At 40.6% G+C, this 21911-nt stretch overlaps 1 protein-coding gene across 6 annotated transcripts in view; it reads right to left on the bottom strand.

Annotated features, from left to right (window-relative positions):
* Nucleotides 1–21911, bottom strand: part of Grk4 (G protein-coupled receptor kinase 4) — a 107687-nt gene that overhangs the window by 24016 nt on the left and 61760 nt on the right. For 4 of the 6 annotated variants that reach the window (XM_059275731.1, XM_059275734.1, XM_059275732.1 and 1 more), the window contains exons 6-9: nucleotides 21263–21355; nucleotides 19446–19509; nucleotides 18214–18354; nucleotides 13005–13195 (exon numbers count right to left, since the gene is read on the bottom strand). In XM_059275731.1, the coding sequence (XP_059131714.1) occupies nucleotides 13005–13195; nucleotides 18214–18354; nucleotides 19446–19509; nucleotides 21263–21355 (489 nt within the window). Of the gene's footprint in view, nucleotides 1–13004; nucleotides 13196–18213; nucleotides 18355–18387; nucleotides 18549–19445; nucleotides 19510–21262; nucleotides 21356–21911 lie in introns of those variants that run through there. The other 2 variants (XM_059275736.1, XM_059275737.1) reach the window with 2 other exon arrangements.

Raw genomic sequence — 21911 nt, 5'->3', positions numbered from 1 at the left:
TGTATGAAGATATATTGCTGTGATTGGTATAATGAAAAGCTGAAGGGCCAATAGCTAGACAAGAGAGAATACAGGACTTTCAGGCAGAGAAAGAACTCTGGGAAGAAGAAAGGTGGAGATGCCATTGAGATGCAGACTAAAAGTCAGATATATGATACAGAGGAGAGGTACGTGGCAGAATGTAGATTTAAAAATATGGGTTAATTAAGTTATAAGAGCTAGTTGAGAAAAAGCCTAAGCTAAAGGCCAAGCTTTCATAATTAATAAGAAGTCTCCATGTTGTTATTTGCAGGCTGGTGGTCCTGACGAGAAAGCACTACTACAAAAAATTTCTCTATTGTCTTTGCTTCAGTTAATGCTTCCAAGTTCGTGCTTCAGTTCCTGCCCTGACTTCTGTCAGTGATGGACTGTAACTTGGAAGCATAAGCCAAATTCTTTCCTTCCCCAGAGAATTGGCCAGAGTATTTAATCACAGTGACAAAAACTAAACTAGAATATAATTGTTGCAATAATACATGCTGAACACTAGTCAAAAATCTGATATCTAAATGCTTCAAACTCTGACATACTGTGGTCCATTGTCTAGATCCAAAGTAATAACATTAGCCATCTGTCACTGAATACCCACTGTATGTCATGACTGTAAACTGTATATACTCCATCTCTAGCCATTTTCACAAAGATTCTCCAGAGTAAGTACAGATAAGGCAATACACTTGAGGTGTTGCAAAATTAAGTGGAAACATACTAGACACATACTAGGAGACAAGCTATGATATTGGATGTGTGTTGCTAAGTAAGCACCAGGGCATTAGACCACCAAGTGCTGTTTCTCAAACCTTCCTTCATAAGCTTTATTTTTCTAGGCTTTTGATGAAAGTAAATAGCTCTTTTCTTTTCTTTCTTTCTTTTCTTCCTTTTTGTTTTGTTTTGTTTTGTTTTTCCAGACAGGGTTTCTCTGTGTAGCTTTGTGCCTTTCCTGGAACTCACTCTGTAGCCCAGGCAGGCCTCTAACTCACAGAGATCCGCCTAGCTGTGCCTCCCAAGTGCTGGGATTAAAGGTGTGCGCCACCACTGCCTAAATAGCTCTTTTCAAACCATCCCTGAGATTGGGCACAACATATTTTAGCAAAGAGGTCACTGAACACAACATAATGAGATGTGATATGCCCTTGTTAGTAGTTAGGCCATTCCAGGCCCTCAACTGTAAAGGGTTTATTAGATGCATTCTCTTGACTCCTTTTGGGTTGAATGGTGATGATCTAATCATAATCCTAAAACAGGAAGATAGACTATTTGACATATCCATGAGTTAAAGATAAATAACATTGTATTTATTTTTTACAGCTGAAACTGCAGGATCCCCTGCTGACTTGTATACAACACATATGTAATTGTTGGACTCTCAGGTATGCTAACATTCATCATATACCACACCAGCTCACTTTTCCAGTTCCACATTCCTATTCCTGTTAAAGATAGTACTTTTGCATCTGAACTCCATTTTCCAACTTGTTACTGAGTCTTGACTCATCATGAGATAGCATAACTGAAGATACTCTTCAGAAAGAATGCTTTGAAATAGTATGGATCACCTGTCTATCACCTTTCACAACTCATATTAGTCCACACTTGCTGCCCTGACAGCCACCCCAGCATGGCCTTGTGCAAGGTTTTCTGTTTTTCATTGATGCCTCAGGTGAATGTCATCAGCCTCTTCTGAGGAGTAACACTAAAGAAGAATGCTGATCTGCTGCACCCATGTTGTGAACAACATGCTAGGCACACTTGAGAATGACACTAAGAGAAAGAACATGGGGCTGGCACAAGCACTCTGGATTAACTGAAACTTTAGTGTAGCCTCAACATTTAGATCAAGATCTTAAAAAGGAGCAAGATCTTAAAAAGGATATGGTATTCCAATCTCAAGGCATCAAGAGAGTGGATGCTGTTCTGAGATAAATGATAGTTAAGCATAGAGCAAGGCTATTCTTACCTCCAAGCAGGACCCAAATTCACCTTAACAAGCCCTGGATGCAATTTGTCTTAGGGAGCAATGACACTACTACAGAGCTCTCTACATCTCAATGAGCAGGCTCAGATTATAGGGAGTTTGTCCCTAGTAGACCAAGTAGTACTGCATAGGTAGTCTCACTCCAGGAAGAAACAACTCACATATGCTATCAGACTTATCCTTCAGCAAAATAAAATGTCTGCCCAACCATCCAAATATGAGTCCTATCCAGTGGTTTCTAACAACTTTTTTCTTAAATCCTGTAAGAGAGCTCTTATTCTCTCTTACTATACAATCCTCTTTCCAGGAGCTCATCTGCTTCCTCTTCTGCAGATGTCAATAGATCTTTACTTTGCTTATGATCATCACTGGAAAATTACTTTACTGCACACGTTACCAGCCTTCTAGACACCAACATGCACAGGGAAGAGCTATGCTCCTGGTTGGAGTGAAAGAGGAAAGCAAAGGCAAAGGCTCATTACCATGAAGAATGTTTAAGATTCATTTTTGGATTGATGTGTTTGCATCTGTGTCTATGTGATAAAGTCACAGACATTTATGAACTGTCTGATATAAGCACTGGGAACTATGGTCTTCTGTAAGAACAGTAAGTACTCTTAGCTGCTGAGCCACTTCTGCAGTCCCCACTGCCAAGAGTGTTAAGTGATCTTGATTAAGAAACTTGGACCTAGTAAACTTGAAAGCAAGTTAGTGTCAGTTAGAGTCCACTTCCCCAAATACTGAGATGCTGCTGAAAGCACTCAAGAAATGGGTTTATTTCCTAGCACAGGTTAAGTATCCCTTACTTGAAATATTTGAGGGGTTGGGGATTTAGCTCAATGGTAGAGCACTTGCCTAGCAAGTGCAAGGCCCGGGGTTCGGTACTCAGCTCTGAAAAAAAAAAAAAAAAGAAAGAAAGAAAGAAAGAAAAAGAAATATTTGAGAAAAAGAGTGCTCTTGGATTTCAGACTTTTAAAATACTTTACATACATAATGAGATACTCTGGGAACAGACTAAGATACAAACATAAAAGTCTTTTATGTTTCTTATACATATTATACACATAACCTGAAGGCAATTTCCATACTATTCTTAGTGTACATACACTTGAGTGTGGTACTGTAGACTGAACCTAGGGCCTCATGCACACTAGGCAAGCATTCTACCAGTGAGCCACTTCTTCAACCTTACTATCTGCATTGTGACTGTGACTTATCACATAAGGTCCAATGTGGAATTTTCCACTTATGGTATCTTATCAGTGCTCAAAAAGTTTTGAGGGCTAAAAAGATGGATCAGTGAATAAAGTACTTACCACATAAGCATAAAGACTGGAGTTCAGATATCTAGAGCAACATCAAAGGTACACAGACAAGCCCTGTGGTGGTGCACACCTTTAATCCCAGCACTTGGGAGGCAGAGGCAGGCAGATCTCTGTGAGTTCGAGGCCAGCCTGGTTTACTGAGCTAGTTCTGGAAGAGCCAATGCTATACAAAGAAACCTTTTAAATGTTTATAAGAAAGCACTCCTCCCCACAAAAAAGTAAAGACATGACAGCAGCCTGTAATTCCAGAACTTAAGAGGCAGAGACAGGATGTCTGTACCTAGGGTAAGAGGGTTAGCTAGACTAGCTGGAACTGGTGAGTTTCGAATTCACCAAGACCCTACTACAATAAATAAAGAGTGATTAAGAAAGACAACCATTGTCAATTTGGAGCCTCCACATGCATGTGTACATACATGAACATGTACCCACACATACACATATACCCATACACACACAAACTAGCATATACTTATGCACAACTGAGAAAGTGTGTGTGTGTGTGTATATGTGTGTGTATATGTGTGTGTGTATATGTGTGTGTGTGTGTTGGATTTAAGATCCTTTCAAATTTCAGATATTAGGATTAGAGATGTTCAAATCATAGTATATAGAGAACTATTTAGTAAGCAGCAGAAATTCTAACTTAGAAGAATATGGCTCATAGCAGTTCTTAAAAACATTTTTAAAAAGTGTTATCCTTTCCTTAGCCATACAAGTTTCAGAAAGGACAAAAGAAATCCATAGTCTATCTTTCAAACTACTCACTATAGATTCTAACATGTGTCTTCATTCAATGTCACTGTCCCTCCATCAGCAGGATATGAGTTTTGGGGGTGGGGCATATCTCTTGCCTTATCTCCCAGAGTATGTCCTAGCATGCAGTTCAGGGATACATCTGGCTACTGATTAACTCATAGGACAACAGTCATCTACACTGCCTATGGGCCTATTTGACCAGCTCACCACTGGAAAACTTTGAAGTCCAACTGTACCCTCCCCTTGCTTTTCTCCTCCAAGCCAGACTATTACCACCACCCTCTTCCTTTTCCTTTTGTTTTACTCTTTGGAGGCAGGTCTCACAGTGTAGACCAGACAGACTGCTCTCAAACTCTCCATCCTCCTGGGATTGCAGGTGTATGCCAATGACTCTTTCTCCACTGTATGAAGAAGGGAGTTGATCACACCTGCAATCCCAGCATTAGGGAAGCTGAGGTAGGAGGATGGAGAGTTTGACAACAGTCTGGTCATTGGTTTTTCAATCCATAATTTATTCACAAGACAAAGAGATTCAATAAATAGCTAAACATTCATTTTCTTAGTAACTTTATAATAATATTTTCTCTGAATTGCTTACTGCTGTGGGATGTTCTGTATGGCAAATGTGTTGCTGATTGGTCAATAAATAAATCACTTATTGGCCAGTGGCTAGGCAGGAAGTATAGGCGGGACAAGGAGGAGAATACAGCTGGGAAGTGGAAGGCTGAGTCAGAGAGACACTGCCAGCCGCCACGATGACAAACAGCATGTGAAGATGCCGGTAAGCCACGAGCCACGTGGCAAGGTATAGATTTGTGGAAATGGATTAATTTAAGCTGTAAGAACAGTTAGCAAGAAGCCTGCTACGGCCATACAGTTTGTAACCAATATAAGTCTCTGTGTTTACTTGGTTGGGTCTGAGGGGCTGTGGGACTGGCAGGTGAGAGAGATTTGTCCTGACTGTGGGCCAGGCAGGAAAACTTTAGCTATAGCTTACAACTACAGTATTCCAAGTAGATGAAATCTCATAGTCTATATCTTATTTAATAAAGGACAAGGAAATTAGAACACTCCATTGAAACTACCAGTCAAGATTTCAGTTTTCTCCTTCTGTTATAGAAATGACCAGAACACTAGAGCCTCCTGGACCCACATTCCTCCCTCATTCCTCTCTGTGAATGAATGCCATCCATTGGGAAGATAAAATGACAATGTATGCTGTGATAATTAGTGTTTATTGTCAACTTAACAATATCAAGAAAACCCTAGGAAGTAGGCCTCTGACCACCTCAGCCAGAATTTATCCAGATTTCATTAATTGAAATGGGAAGACCTGCTCACTGTGGTCAGCACGACCCCCTGGATTAATTCTGACCTGTATGAAAGAGGTATCTTGATAGAAGGAGTCATTATGGAGTTAGGAAGAAACCTCGTACTAGGGAAATTCCCAGGAATCCATAAGGACAACCCCAGATTAGACTACTAGTAATAGCGGAGAGAGTGCCTGAACTGGCCTTCTGTAATCAGATTGGTGACTATCCTAATTGTCATCATAGAACCTTTATCCAGTAACTGATGGAAGCAGATGCAGAGATCCACAGCCAAGCACTAGGCCCAGCTCTGGAAGTTCAGTCAAAAAGCGAGAAGAGGGATTATATGAGCAAGTGGCTGGGGTGGGGTGGGGTGGTGGTGGTGGTGGTGGTGGTGGTGGTGGTGGTGGTGGTGTCGTGTGTCAAGGTCACGACAGGGGAAACCTACAGAAACAACTGAACTAAGTTCGTATGAACTCACGAACTTTAGACCAACAGCTATGGAACCTGCATGGGACCAAACTAGGCCCTCTGCACATGAGAGACAGTTGTGTAGCTTGGTCTGTTTGAAAGCCCCCTGGCAGTGGGATCAGGATCCATCCCTGGTGCATGAGCTAAGTTTTTGGAGCCTACTACCTATGGTGGGACACCTTGCACAGCCTTGATGCAGGGGGAAGGAGCTTGGACCTGCCTCAACTGAATGTACCAGGCTTTGCTGACTCCCCATGGAAGCCCTTACCCTTTTGGAGGAGGGGATGGGAGTGGGGGAGATAGGCTGGGGATGGGAGCAGGAGGTTGGATGAGAGGGGGATCTGTGGTTAGTATGTAAAATAAATTTTAAAAACTCTTAAATAAATTAAAAAAAAAAAGAAATGAAAAGTAAAACCAACATCTAGGGAAAAAAAGAGAAAAGAAAGGTAAAAAGCCCTGAGGCAAAATTTAGATGAAGAGAAACAGCTTAAATTAAGTTATAAGAGCTAGTGGGACAAGCATAAGATAAGGCTGAGCATTCATAACTAATAATAAGTTTCTGTATCATGATTTAGGAGCTGGTTCGTGGCCAAAGAGAAATCTGATTACAGCGACTAGCTCCCTCAAGTTCCAATTGCCTAGCTCAAGTTCCAGCTTCCCAGCTATGAAGGATTGTTAACACAGAACTGTGAGCTAAAATAGACTTTTCTCCCTTAAGTTGCTTTTGCCAGGGCATTTTATGGAGAAAGAAACTAAGACACAGGCCCACTGCTCTAAAATGCTACATGTTCTACAGGTAAATGATTCTTGTTAGAGTTAGTTCATCACCAACATGGTTTTGCTATACACAGCAGGCTGCCTCCTAACTACAGTGATACTCAGAAACAAACAAACAAACCAAAGTGCAAAGGTATCATTGGCTCATCTCTGTGAGGTCAAATTTGGACTGGAATTCCGGTTGAGTAATTCCTCTTTGGTCACCAACATTATCAGATATATGGTCTAAGTCCATGGGACCAACCACCTCTGCCTTACAGAAGCAAGCCACAGTGGTTTTTAAAAAGCACTATAATTAATTCAGTGTGAATGTGGCCTCAAGTCAGACAAACAGCCCAATGGAACGAAGAAACTTGAAATTTGAGAAATAAACCCTCTCTCCATCTACTGATTCCAGACAAAAGAGTCATGGCCATTCAATAGGAAATGAGAGTGCTTTCAAAACATGGTCTTGGGCTATATTAACAAATCCTCACTGCATTCCACACTAGCCTAAAAAATTAGTTAGCAAGAATTTAAAAAGTTATACTCTCACAAGAAAATGGAGGAGGCAATGAATTACTAGCTATGGTACCAAATATGATAGATAAAAAGAAAAATTTATAAACTCAACTTGTTCATAATTTTTTTTCACTTCAAAAGACATTATTAAGGAAATGAAAAGACAAACCAGAGGGAAGTGGGAAATGGCTAAGTTAGTAAAATGCTTGTCTTGCAATCAAGAGAACCTGAATTTGATCACCAGAACCCAAGTAGAAAGCAAGATGTGGGGCTGGAAAAATTGCTCAGTGGGTAAGAGCACTCACTGGCTGTTCTTCCAGAGGATCCGGGTTCAATTCCCAGCACCCATATGGCTCACAATTGTCTGTACCTCCAGTTCCAAGGGATCCAACACCCTCCACAGACATATATGTAGTCAAAACACAAATGCACATAAAATAAATAAATAAATATTTTTTTAAAAAAAGAAAAAAGAAATCAAAGATGTGCATGCTTGTAATCCCAGCAATGTCAAGATGGGAGACAGATAGAGCCCTAAAGCTTGCTGGCCAGTCAGCCTAGTCTACTTGGTGAAGTTCCAGGTCAGTTAGAAACCCTGTCTCAAACAGAAGGAGGAGGCAGCTGAGAAACAATTCCTTGAGATTGTACTCTGACTTCCACACACATCCACATACACCTACATACATAAGGACAAGCATGCATGTGTGCACATACACAAACACAGGGTAGAAATAAGGGAGGGAAAAAAGAAAAGGAAAAGTAGGTGGACAACAATAGAAGGAACTTTTTTAATTATATAGGGTAAAGAACTTGATTCTAGAATATTTAAAGAAAAATTCAACTCAGTAATAAGACAACATATAGCCCAATTTTAAAATGTGCCAACTATTTGAATAGAAATTTTACCAAAGAATATTTAAGAATGGCCAGTAAAAGTCTGAGGATGTAGCATGCATATATCCTTAAGTATGGATCCCACTACCACCACCACCACCACCAAAACCAACCAACCAACCAAACAAAATAATAGAATGACCAATGCTAGACTTTTTGACACTGGGACAGATATGAGAGAAACAGTTTAAAAGAGGAAAGATTTCTTTTGGCTCACAGCCTTAGGAGCTGGCTTCATTGCTTTTAGGACTTTGATGAGAAAGAACAACAAGGTGGGCAGAATATATATGACAGAAGAGCCTGCTCACCTCATGGTAGGCAGAAAGCAGAGAACTGAACAGGAAGAGTCCAGGGACAAAAATATATCTTTTAAAAGCACACCTACAGTGACACACTGCACAACAGTGGGCAGCTGGGATGTCTGGTAAGAGTATGAGAGTAAAGAACTGAGCCAGACAAACATAACTATTTGTTTTGTAATTTTTTGTTTCATTTAAACTGAAAGTTGACTTCTTAAATCAAGAAATGTTTTTGCAGCTCGATGGTGGTGGACATGCCTTTAATCCCAGTACTTGGGAGGCAGAGGAAGGTAGATCTCTATCTCTATATTTCAATGCCAGGTTGGTCTACAGAGCAAGTCCCAGGACAAACAGAGCTGCACAGAGAAACCCTGTCTTAAAAAACAAACAAACAAACAAACAAACAAACAATAAATAAATAAATAAATACAAAGTACAATTATCTTCTCTCAAGACTCTCCCAACACATACACTGGATTTCATTCACTTGATTTTTGTTTTCTATTTTATATAACATACTATTTTAAATAGTATGTTATAAGGCAGAGGTATCTGAGATATTAAAGCAACCATGACAGCTCAAGGATCACACAAGCAAGCCTTTGTTGCCAGGATCCTGTTTTACACTTGTGGGCCTGGGCAGCTCATTGCTTGTGCTTATGGAGTACAACAGCCTCACTGCCTGACAGCACTCCTGAGCCATCCTAAGCCAGGCACCTCTGGTGACTGCTTGCTTCAGAAATTCTATCTGAACAAACACAAGAGGGCTCTGGAGAGAGGAAAAAGACATAGCATAGGACCTAGAAGGCCCTCAATTACTTCTGTCTGTCTCCTTCCAAATATGTGGGTTCCAGTGAACTGTTATGTTGGCGTTCACCAGAATGCTCACAGAAGCCCTTCCATCCTGGTCAGGCTACCCTTTTCCTCCCATTGTCCAGCCTGATTAAAAGCAGGACTCCTAGAAAGATTCTCAGGAGTTGACCCCATGCAAATATATGGAAAGAATAAGGTTCAGCTTGGCAAGATTCAAGCATGTCATAGTACCTGCTTGAAGCAATACATCCTGGCACTGTGCCACCTCCCTTAGGCTCTCAATTCTGACTGCAAAGAATTAATCGAAGCCCTGCCATGTTCCTTACACAGAAGTTCTTCCTTTTTGCTGATTTTCAGAATGCTGAAAATTCAAACATTTTAAACCATATTGTCTCTCTAGATCATGGTTTTGACAAAGTTCATGTATAGTGGTGCTATACACCTTTAATCCTAGCAGAGGTGGAGGCAGGAAGATCTCTATGAGTTTGAGTCCAGCCTGGTCTATATAGCAAGTTCCAGGGCATCCAAGGCTACACAGTAAGATCCTATCTCAAACAAAACAAAACCTTATCTCTCTGGCACATGGTTTAATAAAAATTGCTGCTGGGCGGTGGTGGCACATGCCTTTAATACCAGCACTTGGGAGGCACAGCAAGGCAGATCTCTGTGAGTTCGAGGTCGGCCTGGTCTACGGAGCGAGATCCAGGACAGGCACCAAAACTACACAGAGAAACCCTGTCTCGAAAAAAATAAAATTAAATTTAAATAAATAAATAAATTGCTAGGTGGCAAACTCTGAAAACAGGAAATAAAACATTAAAAATAAACACAAGACCTTTTCCTTGAGTTATACCACTGTTTAAACAGAACAGAGAGACACTTTTAGAAGCTCAAAGTCATTCATTCACAAAACACTCAGGGCATCACTGAAGGCAAGCACTGTGGATATCAAAGGAGGGAGACACAGACCAGCTCCCATGGAATGCCCCAATCATACCTTCTCTGTGGTACTACCTGAAGGCCAAGTAGGCACTAGATTAAGAAAATGAGACTCCTCCAGACAACCCAGGAATTCACCTTGTGGTTAAAGGCAAACAGGTGGGTCTCAGTTGAAGTCACTTATAAACCTGATTTACTACAGGAGTAACCCAGAATCCAATGCCCTCCAGATTTGATTTCTAAATCAGTGAGACCTGACTCTACCTCTAAATAACAGCAAACAAGGTATGCTCAATTCAGATACGACACCTTTGTCTCTAAGGAATCATGGTCAGGGTAGTAACCTCCCCCTTGCTCAGTAACTGAAGGTAAGGCTGTATCAGCTCCTCTGCAGTGCTAGTGTCTGGTCTGTGGGAGACAATAGAGAAAAACTGAAGGTCAATCATTGTAGCATGAACAAGACAAGGGACTCTTGAGAAGCTCACAGTCTGATGTGACCAACTCCAGACTGAGAGTTGCCCTCCAGAGCACTATAGGGATGCTGGAGGGACAGCACTCATACTGCTAGGGAGAGGATGTGGTGGTTTGATCAAGAATGACCCCCACAGACTCATATATTTGAAAGCTTAGTCACTAGGGAGTGGAACTCTTTGACAAAGGATTAGGAGGTATGGCCTTGTTGGAGGAAGTGTGTCATTGGGGATGGGCTTTGAGGTTCCAAAAGCCCCTCTCTCTGCTTCTCTCTGCCTACAGATCAGGATGTAGCTCTCAGCTACTGTTCCAGCACCAGCCTACAGATTGCCATGCTCCCTGCTATGATAATGGACTAAACCTCTGAAACTGTAAGCAAGCCCCCAATTAGTTGCTTTCCTTTGTAAGAGTTGCCTTGATCAGTATGTCTCTTCACAGCAATAGAACAGTGACTATGACGAGACATTACTGGAATAACTCAGGAAAGATAAGCAGAGGTCCTTTTATCGATGGGAAGAGGGGTTGCAGTGAAGAAAACATCCACAGAGGGACACACTGCCAAGACTGGAGTTATAAAAACTTTTCAGATGTTTTGGAAACCACAAATGCACTTGCATAACAAGGACTGAGGAGACTGATGTGGGTCATCAGGAAACAAGGCTGAGAAGTCAGTAAGAAGCTAACTACTTAAGGGTCTGAACACCTGGTGAACAAGGGTCCCAAGCCAGAGGAAGATGAAATGAAGTCAAATTTGCATTCAAACATGCCTTGTCAGGATCTTCTGGAAAAAGCACTGGGGCAACACAGGCAGTATGGAGACCAACACAAGTCTCTGTCAGTTGGCTGGCAAGAGAAAGACATGAACTAAGCTGCTCACCATGGAAAATAGAGACTGATGGAGATATTCCAAAGTAAAGTGATGACAACTGAGTGGAGAAGATGAGAGCAAGAGGTACATAGATCCCTCTGAAATGTGTACATTTTTAAAACAGGCACAAGGGTAGGAATTCTCATTAGGAGGCTGGAGGGATGGCTCAGTGAGTAAACACACTTTCTGTGAGCATGAGGGCTTGAGTTTGAGGACCCAGAACCCATGTAAGCCAGGTGATTTAGTATCTTTAATCCCAGTGTTGCTATGGTGAGATGAGAAGCAGAGACAAGAGAATCCCCAGAAGCTCACAGGCCAGCTATCACAGCAAGACCCCATCTCAAAGAAGCCGAAAGGTGACAAGTGACACCCAAAGCTATCCCTGGCCGTCCACCCAGGTGCTTCTGCAAACATGCACATGCACAAAAACAGTTTTTCAAAAGGAAAGAAATTTTCATTAAGGATTGACCGGCAGGTAAATCTCTGGAAGAGAAAACAAAAGTCCCCAGAGAGAGTGATCAATATGAGATTCATTGCATAACAATCCTAATATCTAGGAGAGATAAGCCGTTTTCAAATTTTAAATATACTGATTGTACTAAGATAATTCTAACTACAAAGATTAATCTGATTTTCTTAATGAAGTCTAAGATGAAAAGAAAACTTTTTTTTTTGAGACAGGGTTTCTCTGTGTAACAGCCCTGGCTGTCTTGGAACTCACTCTGTAGACCAGGCTGGTCTCGAACTCACAGAAATCTGCCTGCCTCTGCCTCTGGAGTGCTGGATTAAAAGCATGTGCCACCACTGCCTGGCTTTTTTTTTTCTAAATTTATTTATTTTTATTTTATGTAGATTGGTGTTTTTGCCTGCATGTTTGAAGATGTCGGATCCCCTGGAACTCCAGTTACAAATAGTTGTCAGCTACTGTGTAGGGGCAGGGAATTGAACCCAGGTCCTCTGGAGGAGCAGCCAGTGCTCTTAACCACTGAGCCATCTCCTAGGCCCCAAGAAAACATTTTTTATTTTTATTTTATTTTTATTTTTATTTTTTTTTTTTTGGTTTTTCGAGACAGGGTTTCTCTGTGTAGCTTTGGTGCCTGTCCTGGATCTCGCTCTGTAGACAAGGCTGGCCTCGAACTCACAGAGATCCACCTTGCTCTGCCTTCCTAGTGCACCACCACCACCCAGTAAAAACATTTTTAATACACTTGATTCTGTTATCTTCCTGGAATGTCTTTATCAGAGCTGTCAAATATTGTGGAAACAGGATTTCTCATACTTACACAAATAGCACTGTCTATATGATCAGCTTAAGGGAAAAGGACAATTTCTTAGAAGAATAAAGACAAAGTAAGAAGGAAACCAAGGTACACTTCTGACTGGCTGTGCCCTAGAGTTTAAGGGACAACCCCCACCCCTCAGAATGCCACCCAAGGCCTCCCTGTTGTCCCTTTCCCATTCCATGATAGCCTGTATGAGCCAGAGGAAGCTCCCAGTGGAAGCCAGGGCTTAGGTGAACAGGCTTCAACACTTAGAGGCCCTGTTAGGTTGCACTATTCTTACCTGTATACGATTCTTTCCCTCTGTAAATCTTCCAAGCCACAGCACAGCTCTGCAGCATAGAACACAGCTCTCGGCTCCTCAAAGCCAGGATTGCCCAGGTTGTAAATGTGGTACTTCAAATCCCCTCCATTCATAATGGTTAGCACCAAACACAAGGAATCCTTGGTTTCATAAGTGTAGGCTAAACTAACCTAAAGACAACAGCAACATAAAAAACAATATACAAAAAAAAATCTGCTTGTTTACTCTTTTTTTTTATTTTTTTTTAATTTTTTTTTATTTAAAGATTTATTTATTTATTATGTACACAGTGTTCTGTCTGCACGTATCTCTGCAGGCCAGAAGAGGGCACCAGATCTCATTACAGATCATAAGTCACCATGTGGTTGCTGGGAATTGAACTCAGAACCTTTGGAAGAACAAGCAGTGCTCTTAACCTCTGAGCCATCTCTCCAGCCCCTGCTTGTTTACTCTTGACTTACTCTTTTTGCTAACAATAGCCTCAATTATCTGTTAGGTTTAGAATTAGAACACCCAAACACTATGCGCTTCAGAGAAGTACACACCACACATCATGTCTCTGGACCTTTACTTAGCCAAGTGCTCACTGCAGCTCTGCATGGAAAGTGAATAGTTGGATACTGATTTCTCCACACTGTGGTCTGACTGAGTGACACTAAGAACTTCTGGTGCACCTGCATTCAGCAGTTCTGGCAAGAGCTTGCTGCTCTACACTCTTTCAACATTTGGTGATGTTGATCTTTTTGGTTTAAGCAAAGATGGTCAGGTACAATGGCTTCTGATTATGTCATTTTGTTGTTGCTTTGTGATGCTGAACCATATCCCCAATCCTTAGTTTTGGAAGACTGATTTCATTATGTAGCCTAGGTTGGTCTCTAACTTATTATATAGCCAGGGCTAGCCTTGAACTGTAATTCTTGTTTTAACCTGCAATGAATACCCGCCCATAGTTTTTCATAAATTTATTAGTCAGTTGCAGCCTTTTTATGAAACGCCTTTATGCTTTTTGTTTTCTTTTGCTTTTTGAAAAAATGAAGTTTTTCCAGGCTGGCCCTGAGCTCCTGGGATCAAGTGATCCTCTTACCTCAGTTTTCTAAGCAGCTGGGATTACAGGTGCATCTGGTCAAAAGTAATATTACTTCTCCTCTTCCTGTTAGTTGGACCTAGTGCCTCATATCTGTCAGGCAAGTACTCTCCCCCAGAGCTACATACCTAGACCCTGGTAAGTTTTTCCTCATTTTCTATAGTCTTGTATGACAATTCAAACACAAACATGCACATGCACACATGAACTCACACTGCTGGGATATGGGTTGTGATTATACTTAACTCATTTAATCTCTAGATCAACTGAGAAGAGGCAGCATCTTCACAACACTGAATCACTCAGTCTGGGAACACGTTCCCCTCTCTGTTAAGGCATTCTTTAATTTCTTATAACAGCATCTTACATTTCTAAGTGTAGAAGTCCTGCATATTTTGTAGGACTTTTGCCTAGACTGTGATGACTCTTGGTGCTACTATAAATGTTACTAATACACTTTTCATTTACAGGCTGGGGAGATGGTTCAATGGAGAAGAGTGCTGGCTATGTTGACATGAGGACCTGAGTTTTGACCCCAGTTTAAAGAAAGAAAGAAAGAAAGAAAGAAAGAAAGAAAGAAAGAAAGAAAGAAAGAAAGAAAGAAAGAAAGAAAGAAAGAAGGAAGGAAGGAAGGAAGGAAGGAAGGAAGGAAAGAAAGAAAGAAAGAAAGAAAGAAAGAAAGAAAGAAAGAAAGAAAGAAAGAAAGAAGAAAAAAAAGCTGGGCATGGCCATGAATACCTGTAATCCCAGTCCCGGGGTGGAGGGGAAAAAGAAGGATTGATGAAGCTTGCTAGCCAGCTAGCCTAACTGGAAAAAAACAAACAATAACAAACCAGCAAATTCCAGGTTCAGTCAGAGACTATGTCTCAAGAAAATAAGGTGAAGGGTAATAGAGCAGAATACTCAATGTACTCCTCTGGCCCATGTAAGAATGTACATGGGAGCCAGAGTAGTGGTGCCTGCCTTTAATCCCAGCACTCTGGAGGCAGAGGTGGGTGGATCTCTGTGAGTTCAAGGCTAGCCAGGTCAACAGAGCGAGTTCCAGGACAGGCTCCAAAGATATACAGAGAAACCCTGTCTCAAAAAGAAAATAAAATAATAAACAAAAGAGAATATACACAGGTATGTATTTGGTATATACTTACATGTACAGACAGACATACAGACATATGCACACACGCCCACCTCCTAACTGCCTGTGGCTGATTTACTTCTGGTCATTTAGTTAAATCTTATGTTGGTTATCTAGAAAGTGTAGGATTGTCTCCACATACAGTTACATTGTTCAAAAATACAATCTTTTACTCCTTTACCTCTTTCTCTAGCTCTAATTCTAATCTAATTTAACCCTAACTCCTTTCCTTTATTTTGTTGCACTGGCTAGAATTGCCAATACAATATGAAGTAGAGATAGTGAGAGTGGGTGTCCTAGACATGGGGGCAGGCATTCCAATAGCTCACATGATAAATGATGCATACTAGAAAGTAAAGCTAGTTTGCTTAGAACTCTTGACATTTTGGTTGTAAGCTTAGCCTTTAATGGCTGAACCATCTTTCCAGCCTTGCTTAGAACTCTTAATTATAAATGGGACCTGGATTTTAATAAAAGCTTTCCTTACAACTATTAAAATGACTATATGGTTTCCCCCTTTATTCTAGTAATATAATAAATTATATTAATTGATTTTCATGTCTTGAATAAATCCAACTTGGTCAACATTTTTTATTAAACCCTAGGAGAGTAAAGTTGCAGGTAGAAGGGAGAGGGTTGAGGAAGGTGGGATGACATATCCACAGCATCCATGCTGTCCACTTCATCATCAGCTAACATATGTTGGACCAGAGTTAAAATGAATGGTATTTCTCATTCATGCTTCAAGAAACAAAGACCCTTACTTTCTCCCCTCCTGTGAATGAGTATCCATCCTATATACACTTAATGCATATTAAATAATACTGAGAACCATTTATCATGCCAGCCTTGATCTAGATACCAGGAACCAGTGGCAAACAAGACACCAAAGGGGTTTGCTTTTCTATCTTGTAAACATTAGACAGTGAAGCACAGAATGACTAATGCAGAAATAGAAAGCAGTGATATTCAAGGATGAACAGAGGTGGTGGCCATATTCCAGATGGAGGGCACACCCAGCTCCCAGGCCTGATGGGACATCTTGGTTAGCTGAGTGGTAGAGGCTGCAGGAGCCTGGTGCCTTAGTGCCTGAGAAGATGGAGCAGAGTTAAATTTCACTCTCAGTGTGAAGATGACCACAGGACAGTTAGTGTAGGAAAGTGTAGACCAATTTAACTCTTTCACAGATTATTGCTTCATGGGGAACAGACAGCAAGGGGCAAGTGTAGACAGAGGTGGGAACTCAGGAGAGGGTACTGCTGAATAGATGAGGTGGCAGTGGGAAGAACCATGATTCAAGGGTACAGAACCTGCCAATGATTCATTTTAAACAGGACAAAAAAAAAAAACCAGAATCACAGATAAAATGAAATATGTCTAGGTTCTTTGGAAGAAGCTAAAAATATAGAAACAAAATTATGTTGTGTCATAAGCCATAAATACTTATATCCTTCTCATAAAGCTAAATTTGAGGTTTCTATGTTTCAACGTAATACAACATGTTTAAATAGCTCTAAGATGCATGTATTTTATTAAAGACTATCATTTCACTCCATGCAAAACTGTCATAATAAACACATAGAGTCATTCTACTAAATACAGATGCTGACTATGAAGAGGTGCTGGTTTGGAACATCTGTCTCTACAAAGCAGATAATCTTGATACCAAGAAATAGATGGCTTCAATGAAATAAATTTTAACACTAGAAGATGTCTTATCACCATCGTTCATCCTCTGGCTTAACCAGTCTTTATACTTCAAAAGATGCTCCAAGGAATATCTAAGTAGGAGTGGGGAAACCACACTATACAACACAGAGCCTACAACCTGGGATCACTCCTCTGTTTCACACCACTCCACTCCATCTTTAGTTCTTATCTGCAAGAGTGAGGGTGAAATTTGAAAGCTCCTACAATTGGAGTATGGTAGTTGAAGGTCCAGTGGCAAACACTTCAGGTGCAGAAAATAAAAATATAGAAAATCAAAGGATGAAAAAGAGACTGAGATCAGAGAGGAGAGGACGCCCACTTTAGAAGGACTAGAAAAAGAACCTTCAAGTAACTCAAAGTCACCATGCTGATGGGCTAGAGCTGATCAACGGGAGGCAGCTAACACATGAACTTGGCTTATCATAGGGGATTAGGAATCATCAAGGTGTGAAGAAGACCTGACAGCATAGGATGGTGGACAGCATAAAACTGGTAACAAGTCACAGATCGATAGCAGGATCAGCACTGCCCTATGCTTGCCAAGCTAGAATAAGAGGGACATCATTATAAAATGAAATTGTTTCCAATAGGGGACAGCACAACCCCACAAAAACTCAGTGAAGAAACACAGCACCCGAGTCCATGACTCGAATGAGAGTTTACTACAGGACTGTTGACCAAAATGCTATGACTCAAACGACATACAAGGGAAGACCGTGATGGTTAAGTTTTGTCACCTTGATAGGATTTAGAATCACCTAGAAGACAGACTCTGTCTGGGATAGTATTTCCAGAAAGGTTTAACTGACGTAAGACCTATCGTGAACATTGGAGGCACCATCCCAGGGCCTGGGGTCGCATACTGAATAAATGGAGAAAACAAGCTGACACCAGCATTCTTATCTCTGTTTCCTGATGCACATGTAATGTGACTAGCCACTGGATGTCATGCCTTGTCTGACGTGATAGGTTGTATCCCTTCTCAAACCGTGAGCCAAAATAAATGCTTCCTACTTAAATTGCTTTAGACACAAATTTTTTGTTTGTTTTGTTTTTCGAGACAGGGCTTCTCTGTGTAACCCCAGCTGTCCAGGAACTCACTCTGTAGACCAGGATGACCTGGAACTCACAGAGATTTACCTGCCTCTGCCTCCAATGTGCTGGGATCAAAGGCGTGCATCACCACCACCCGGCCCTGGACAAGCATTTTATCACAGCAACAAGAAAAGTAACTGATACCATAACTAAAATAAAATACTTACTACAAATCTACTATGCAATTTTTCTAAGATTCTTTTTTCATTCAGAGCCAGAGTTTCACCTTTCCTCTTCTTTATTCTTTTTTTTTCTAGTTTTTTGCAGGCATACATTTTTCCTGTAGCTCGTACTTGACAGGCACAAACCTAGTTTAAGGGGGGAAAAAGGATTATATATACCTGACATTTTTAGGGTATATGAAGTGAACTGTTTTCTCTATGATAATCTTCCCTGGTAAAGGCTGGACACAGCATGTGATAAGCCAAGGCCATTTGGGTATTGATAACTGGAAGTTTTCAGCTGGATCTTCCTCTGACTCCCACTTTCTTGTCAATAGTAGCTGTTAGGAGTAAAGTGAATGAAATAGTGTGCTTTATCGAGACGCAAATGGAATTTGTTTTTGTATGTGATCATGTTGAGTCTATTTAAGGATGTCCTGATATGTCTTTAGATTCTTATAAAAGCAAAAATTTTAGAATATAAAATTTGAATAATTCTGAAATTTTTTTTAAATTAAAAAGTTCAAGGTTAGGCACAATGGCTTCATGTCCTTAGGAAGCTAAAGGAGGGACCATCACTCTCCTGCCAAAGATGAAGTCAAGATGGTGACACAAGATTACACAACTGGAAATGGCGAAAAGGACTTGACCTTGGGCTTGTACAGCTCTGAAGTACACCCTCTTCTCACCACACTGTGCTACCTTTGGAACCAGCCATGAGCCCAAGTGCTTTCCACTGTGCTTGCCCCAGGAAGCTGGAGATTGACTTTACAGCACTTAGAGCATAAGCAAAAGAATTACTGTTGGCAAAATAAGTAAATTATGTTGTTGTTACTGTTTTAAAGCTTAAAGCAGAAGTACATTTTGCTCAAAGATTCACCTTTATTTCAAGTTGCCTCAAATTATTCTCAAAATGCACAATAAGGGGCTAGAGAGATGCCTCAGAGGTTAAGAGCACTGGCTGCTCTTCCAGAGGTCCTGAGTTCTATTCCCAGCAACCACATGGTGGCTCACAACCATCTATGAGATCTGGTGCCCTCTTCTGGCCTGCAGGCACATATATAGGTAGAACGCTGTATACATAATAAATAAATAAATCTTTAAATAAAAAGCTTTAAAAATGCACAATAAGGAGATAAGTGTATGGGCAAAGTTGATACATTACCTGAGCTCATGTTTGTAGATGACTGGCTACCTTTCTAACAGAATTACTAGCATAATTGGCACAGGTTACTCACCTCTCCAAATCCGCCTTTTCCTAGAACTCTGTAATGTCTGAACGTGTTCTTTGTTACTGGCTGCCTAACCAATTAAAAAAAAAAGTTTCAGATCTCACATTGCACTGTTATTTTAAAATAGAAAAGCCAACCTAGAGCTGGTGTTAATCTTATCTGTTGACCCATGTTGTCTGAAACAGAGTGCCTAAGACAAAGGTGTCTATGGTCAGGAATCACAGCTCAGAACTTTTTACTCAGAGAAACAACCACACTTAAAATTTATTAAAGTCACTGACACAAAACATAGAACAGTTCAATTACCCTCTCTAATTTAAGATGAGTATACAAGCAGCCCATTCTAGGAAATACATGTGTTTACAGCTCATGGATCAATCTTTGGCATACTTTACAACCTGTCAAAAGGCTGCTGAGAAAAACTACATAAACATAGTATACTTTCCTTTAAGTAAAGTACCTCAAAATGTAACTTCTCAAAAACACACACACACACACACACACACACACACACACACACACACACATATATATATATGCATGCATGCTGGGTGTGGTGGCACATACCTTTAATCCCAGTACTCAGGAGGCAGAGGCAAGCAGATCTCTGTTTAAGGCCAGCCTGGTCTACATAGCAAGTTCCAAGACAACCAGACAACATAATGAAGCCTCATCTCAAAAGGGGAGGGGTATTGTCAACTATTAGTTTTTAAAAATAGTTGTTTTAGGAATAATAATCACAATAGTACTAATAGCAACTAATATGTTGGTGGTATTTCTTTTGTGCACCATATACTGGGCTACACATTGCACATGCATCTCCTAGCAAGAATAAAGCAGCATAGGGTATTGTGGTGGTTTGAATTAAAATGGCCCCCATAGGCTCATGTGCGCTGCCATGCTTCCTATCATGATATTGGATTAAACCTCTGAACTATAAGCCAGCCCCAATTAAATGTTTTTCTTTTATAGGATTGCTGTGGTCATGGTTGTGGTGATATTTTACATGTTAATAAATAAAGTTTGCCTGGAGATCAGAGGTCACATAGCAAGCCATAAACAGAAGTCAGGCATTGGTAGCACACGTCCTTAGTCCAATCACATGGCAGGCAGAGCTTCTGTGTGGTCAAGGACACAGCCAAGCTGGTGACACGAGCTTTTAATCCTAGTGCCAACCATAGAGACCTGGAGGTGTGTATAGACAGGCAGTGACGAGGAAGTGATGTGGCTGGGCTTAGAGCCAATGAGAAGGCAGAATAGGAAAGCAATAAAAGCACAGGTTAGACAGGAAGAAGCTCTCTCTGTGGAAGCTACAGCATGGTGGTAAGCTAAGGCTAGTCATGGCTATTCGTTATTTCTCTGATCTCTTCGGCTATTACTCCTGTGTTTGGCTCTGTGTTTCTTATTTAAAAAGACTGTTTCGAAATTCGTCTACACATGGTGTTTCTTCACAGTAATAGACACCCTAACTAAGATATAGACATAAGTATCTCTGTACAGAAAAAAAGGATCTATAGTTCATAGTGGTTAAGTCACTTGCCTAATGCCTCACAGCTAGTAAGAATTTGAACAGAGGCTTAGACTGCAAAGTTTCAACTAATGCATTGAATTACTACAAAGCCATTTAAAAGAGAGAGAGAACAGGGTCCACTGAATCGGAAGAAATTATATAGCATTCCACCTACTAAAGATTTCTAGAACGTAAAATAATACATACAACTCAAGATTCCCAGTAGTACTGTGATAGGTAGAAAACTGACCTGAGCATCAAATAGTAAGCAATGTAAAAAGCTACTTTTATTTAGTATTAAATTAAAACCTACCTTTCCAGCCATTTCCATTGTAAAAATCGACAGAAGTATATACTGTCTTGGTATTCTTCAAATGGTGTTTCACTCAAATAGGTATAGACAATTCTAGAAAAGATTTTATGCAATTATATACATTTATCATGTAAGCATATGATATCTGTGTCATAGTTAAGAAGTATCCACTAAGAAAGGTGGTTTATACACAATTTAGTATACAGAATTTGCTGTTATAGATGTCCATAGATTCTGGTGTTATCAGTGAACATACAAATTACTTAAAAGAAAGGGAGTCCCTTTACTCTAATTCAAGAAAGAGAGTCCATCAGTAATGGGGCTTGGAAAATGGCTCAGTCAGTAGAGTGCTGTGTAGCCATGAGGACCTAAGTTTGGATCCCCAGAAACCACGTTAAAAGCCAGGGTTGGTTGTGTATATCTGAAATTCCTAGCACTTGGGAGGTAGAGATGAGAGGATCAGGAAATCATGGATATCTTTGACTACATAGTGAGATCAAAGTTAGCCAGGGAAGGTTAGCCAGGGCTACCTGAGAACCTGTCTTAAAAGCTAAATATTGCAGCCTCAGTGCTTGGGAGTATGTGTAGGGGAGTAAAAACCAAAAGATCCTGAGGGGTTTGCTGGCCAGGTAGTCTAGTCAAAACAGCC

The sequence above is a fragment of the Peromyscus eremicus genome, chromosome 10 (genome assembly GCF_949786415.1).
Source record: "Peromyscus eremicus chromosome 10, PerEre_H2_v1, whole genome shotgun sequence".
In the NCBI taxonomy this organism is placed as follows: domain Eukaryota; kingdom Metazoa; phylum Chordata; class Mammalia; order Rodentia; family Cricetidae; genus Peromyscus; species Peromyscus eremicus.
This window is presented reverse-complemented; position numbering and strand designations above follow the sequence as displayed.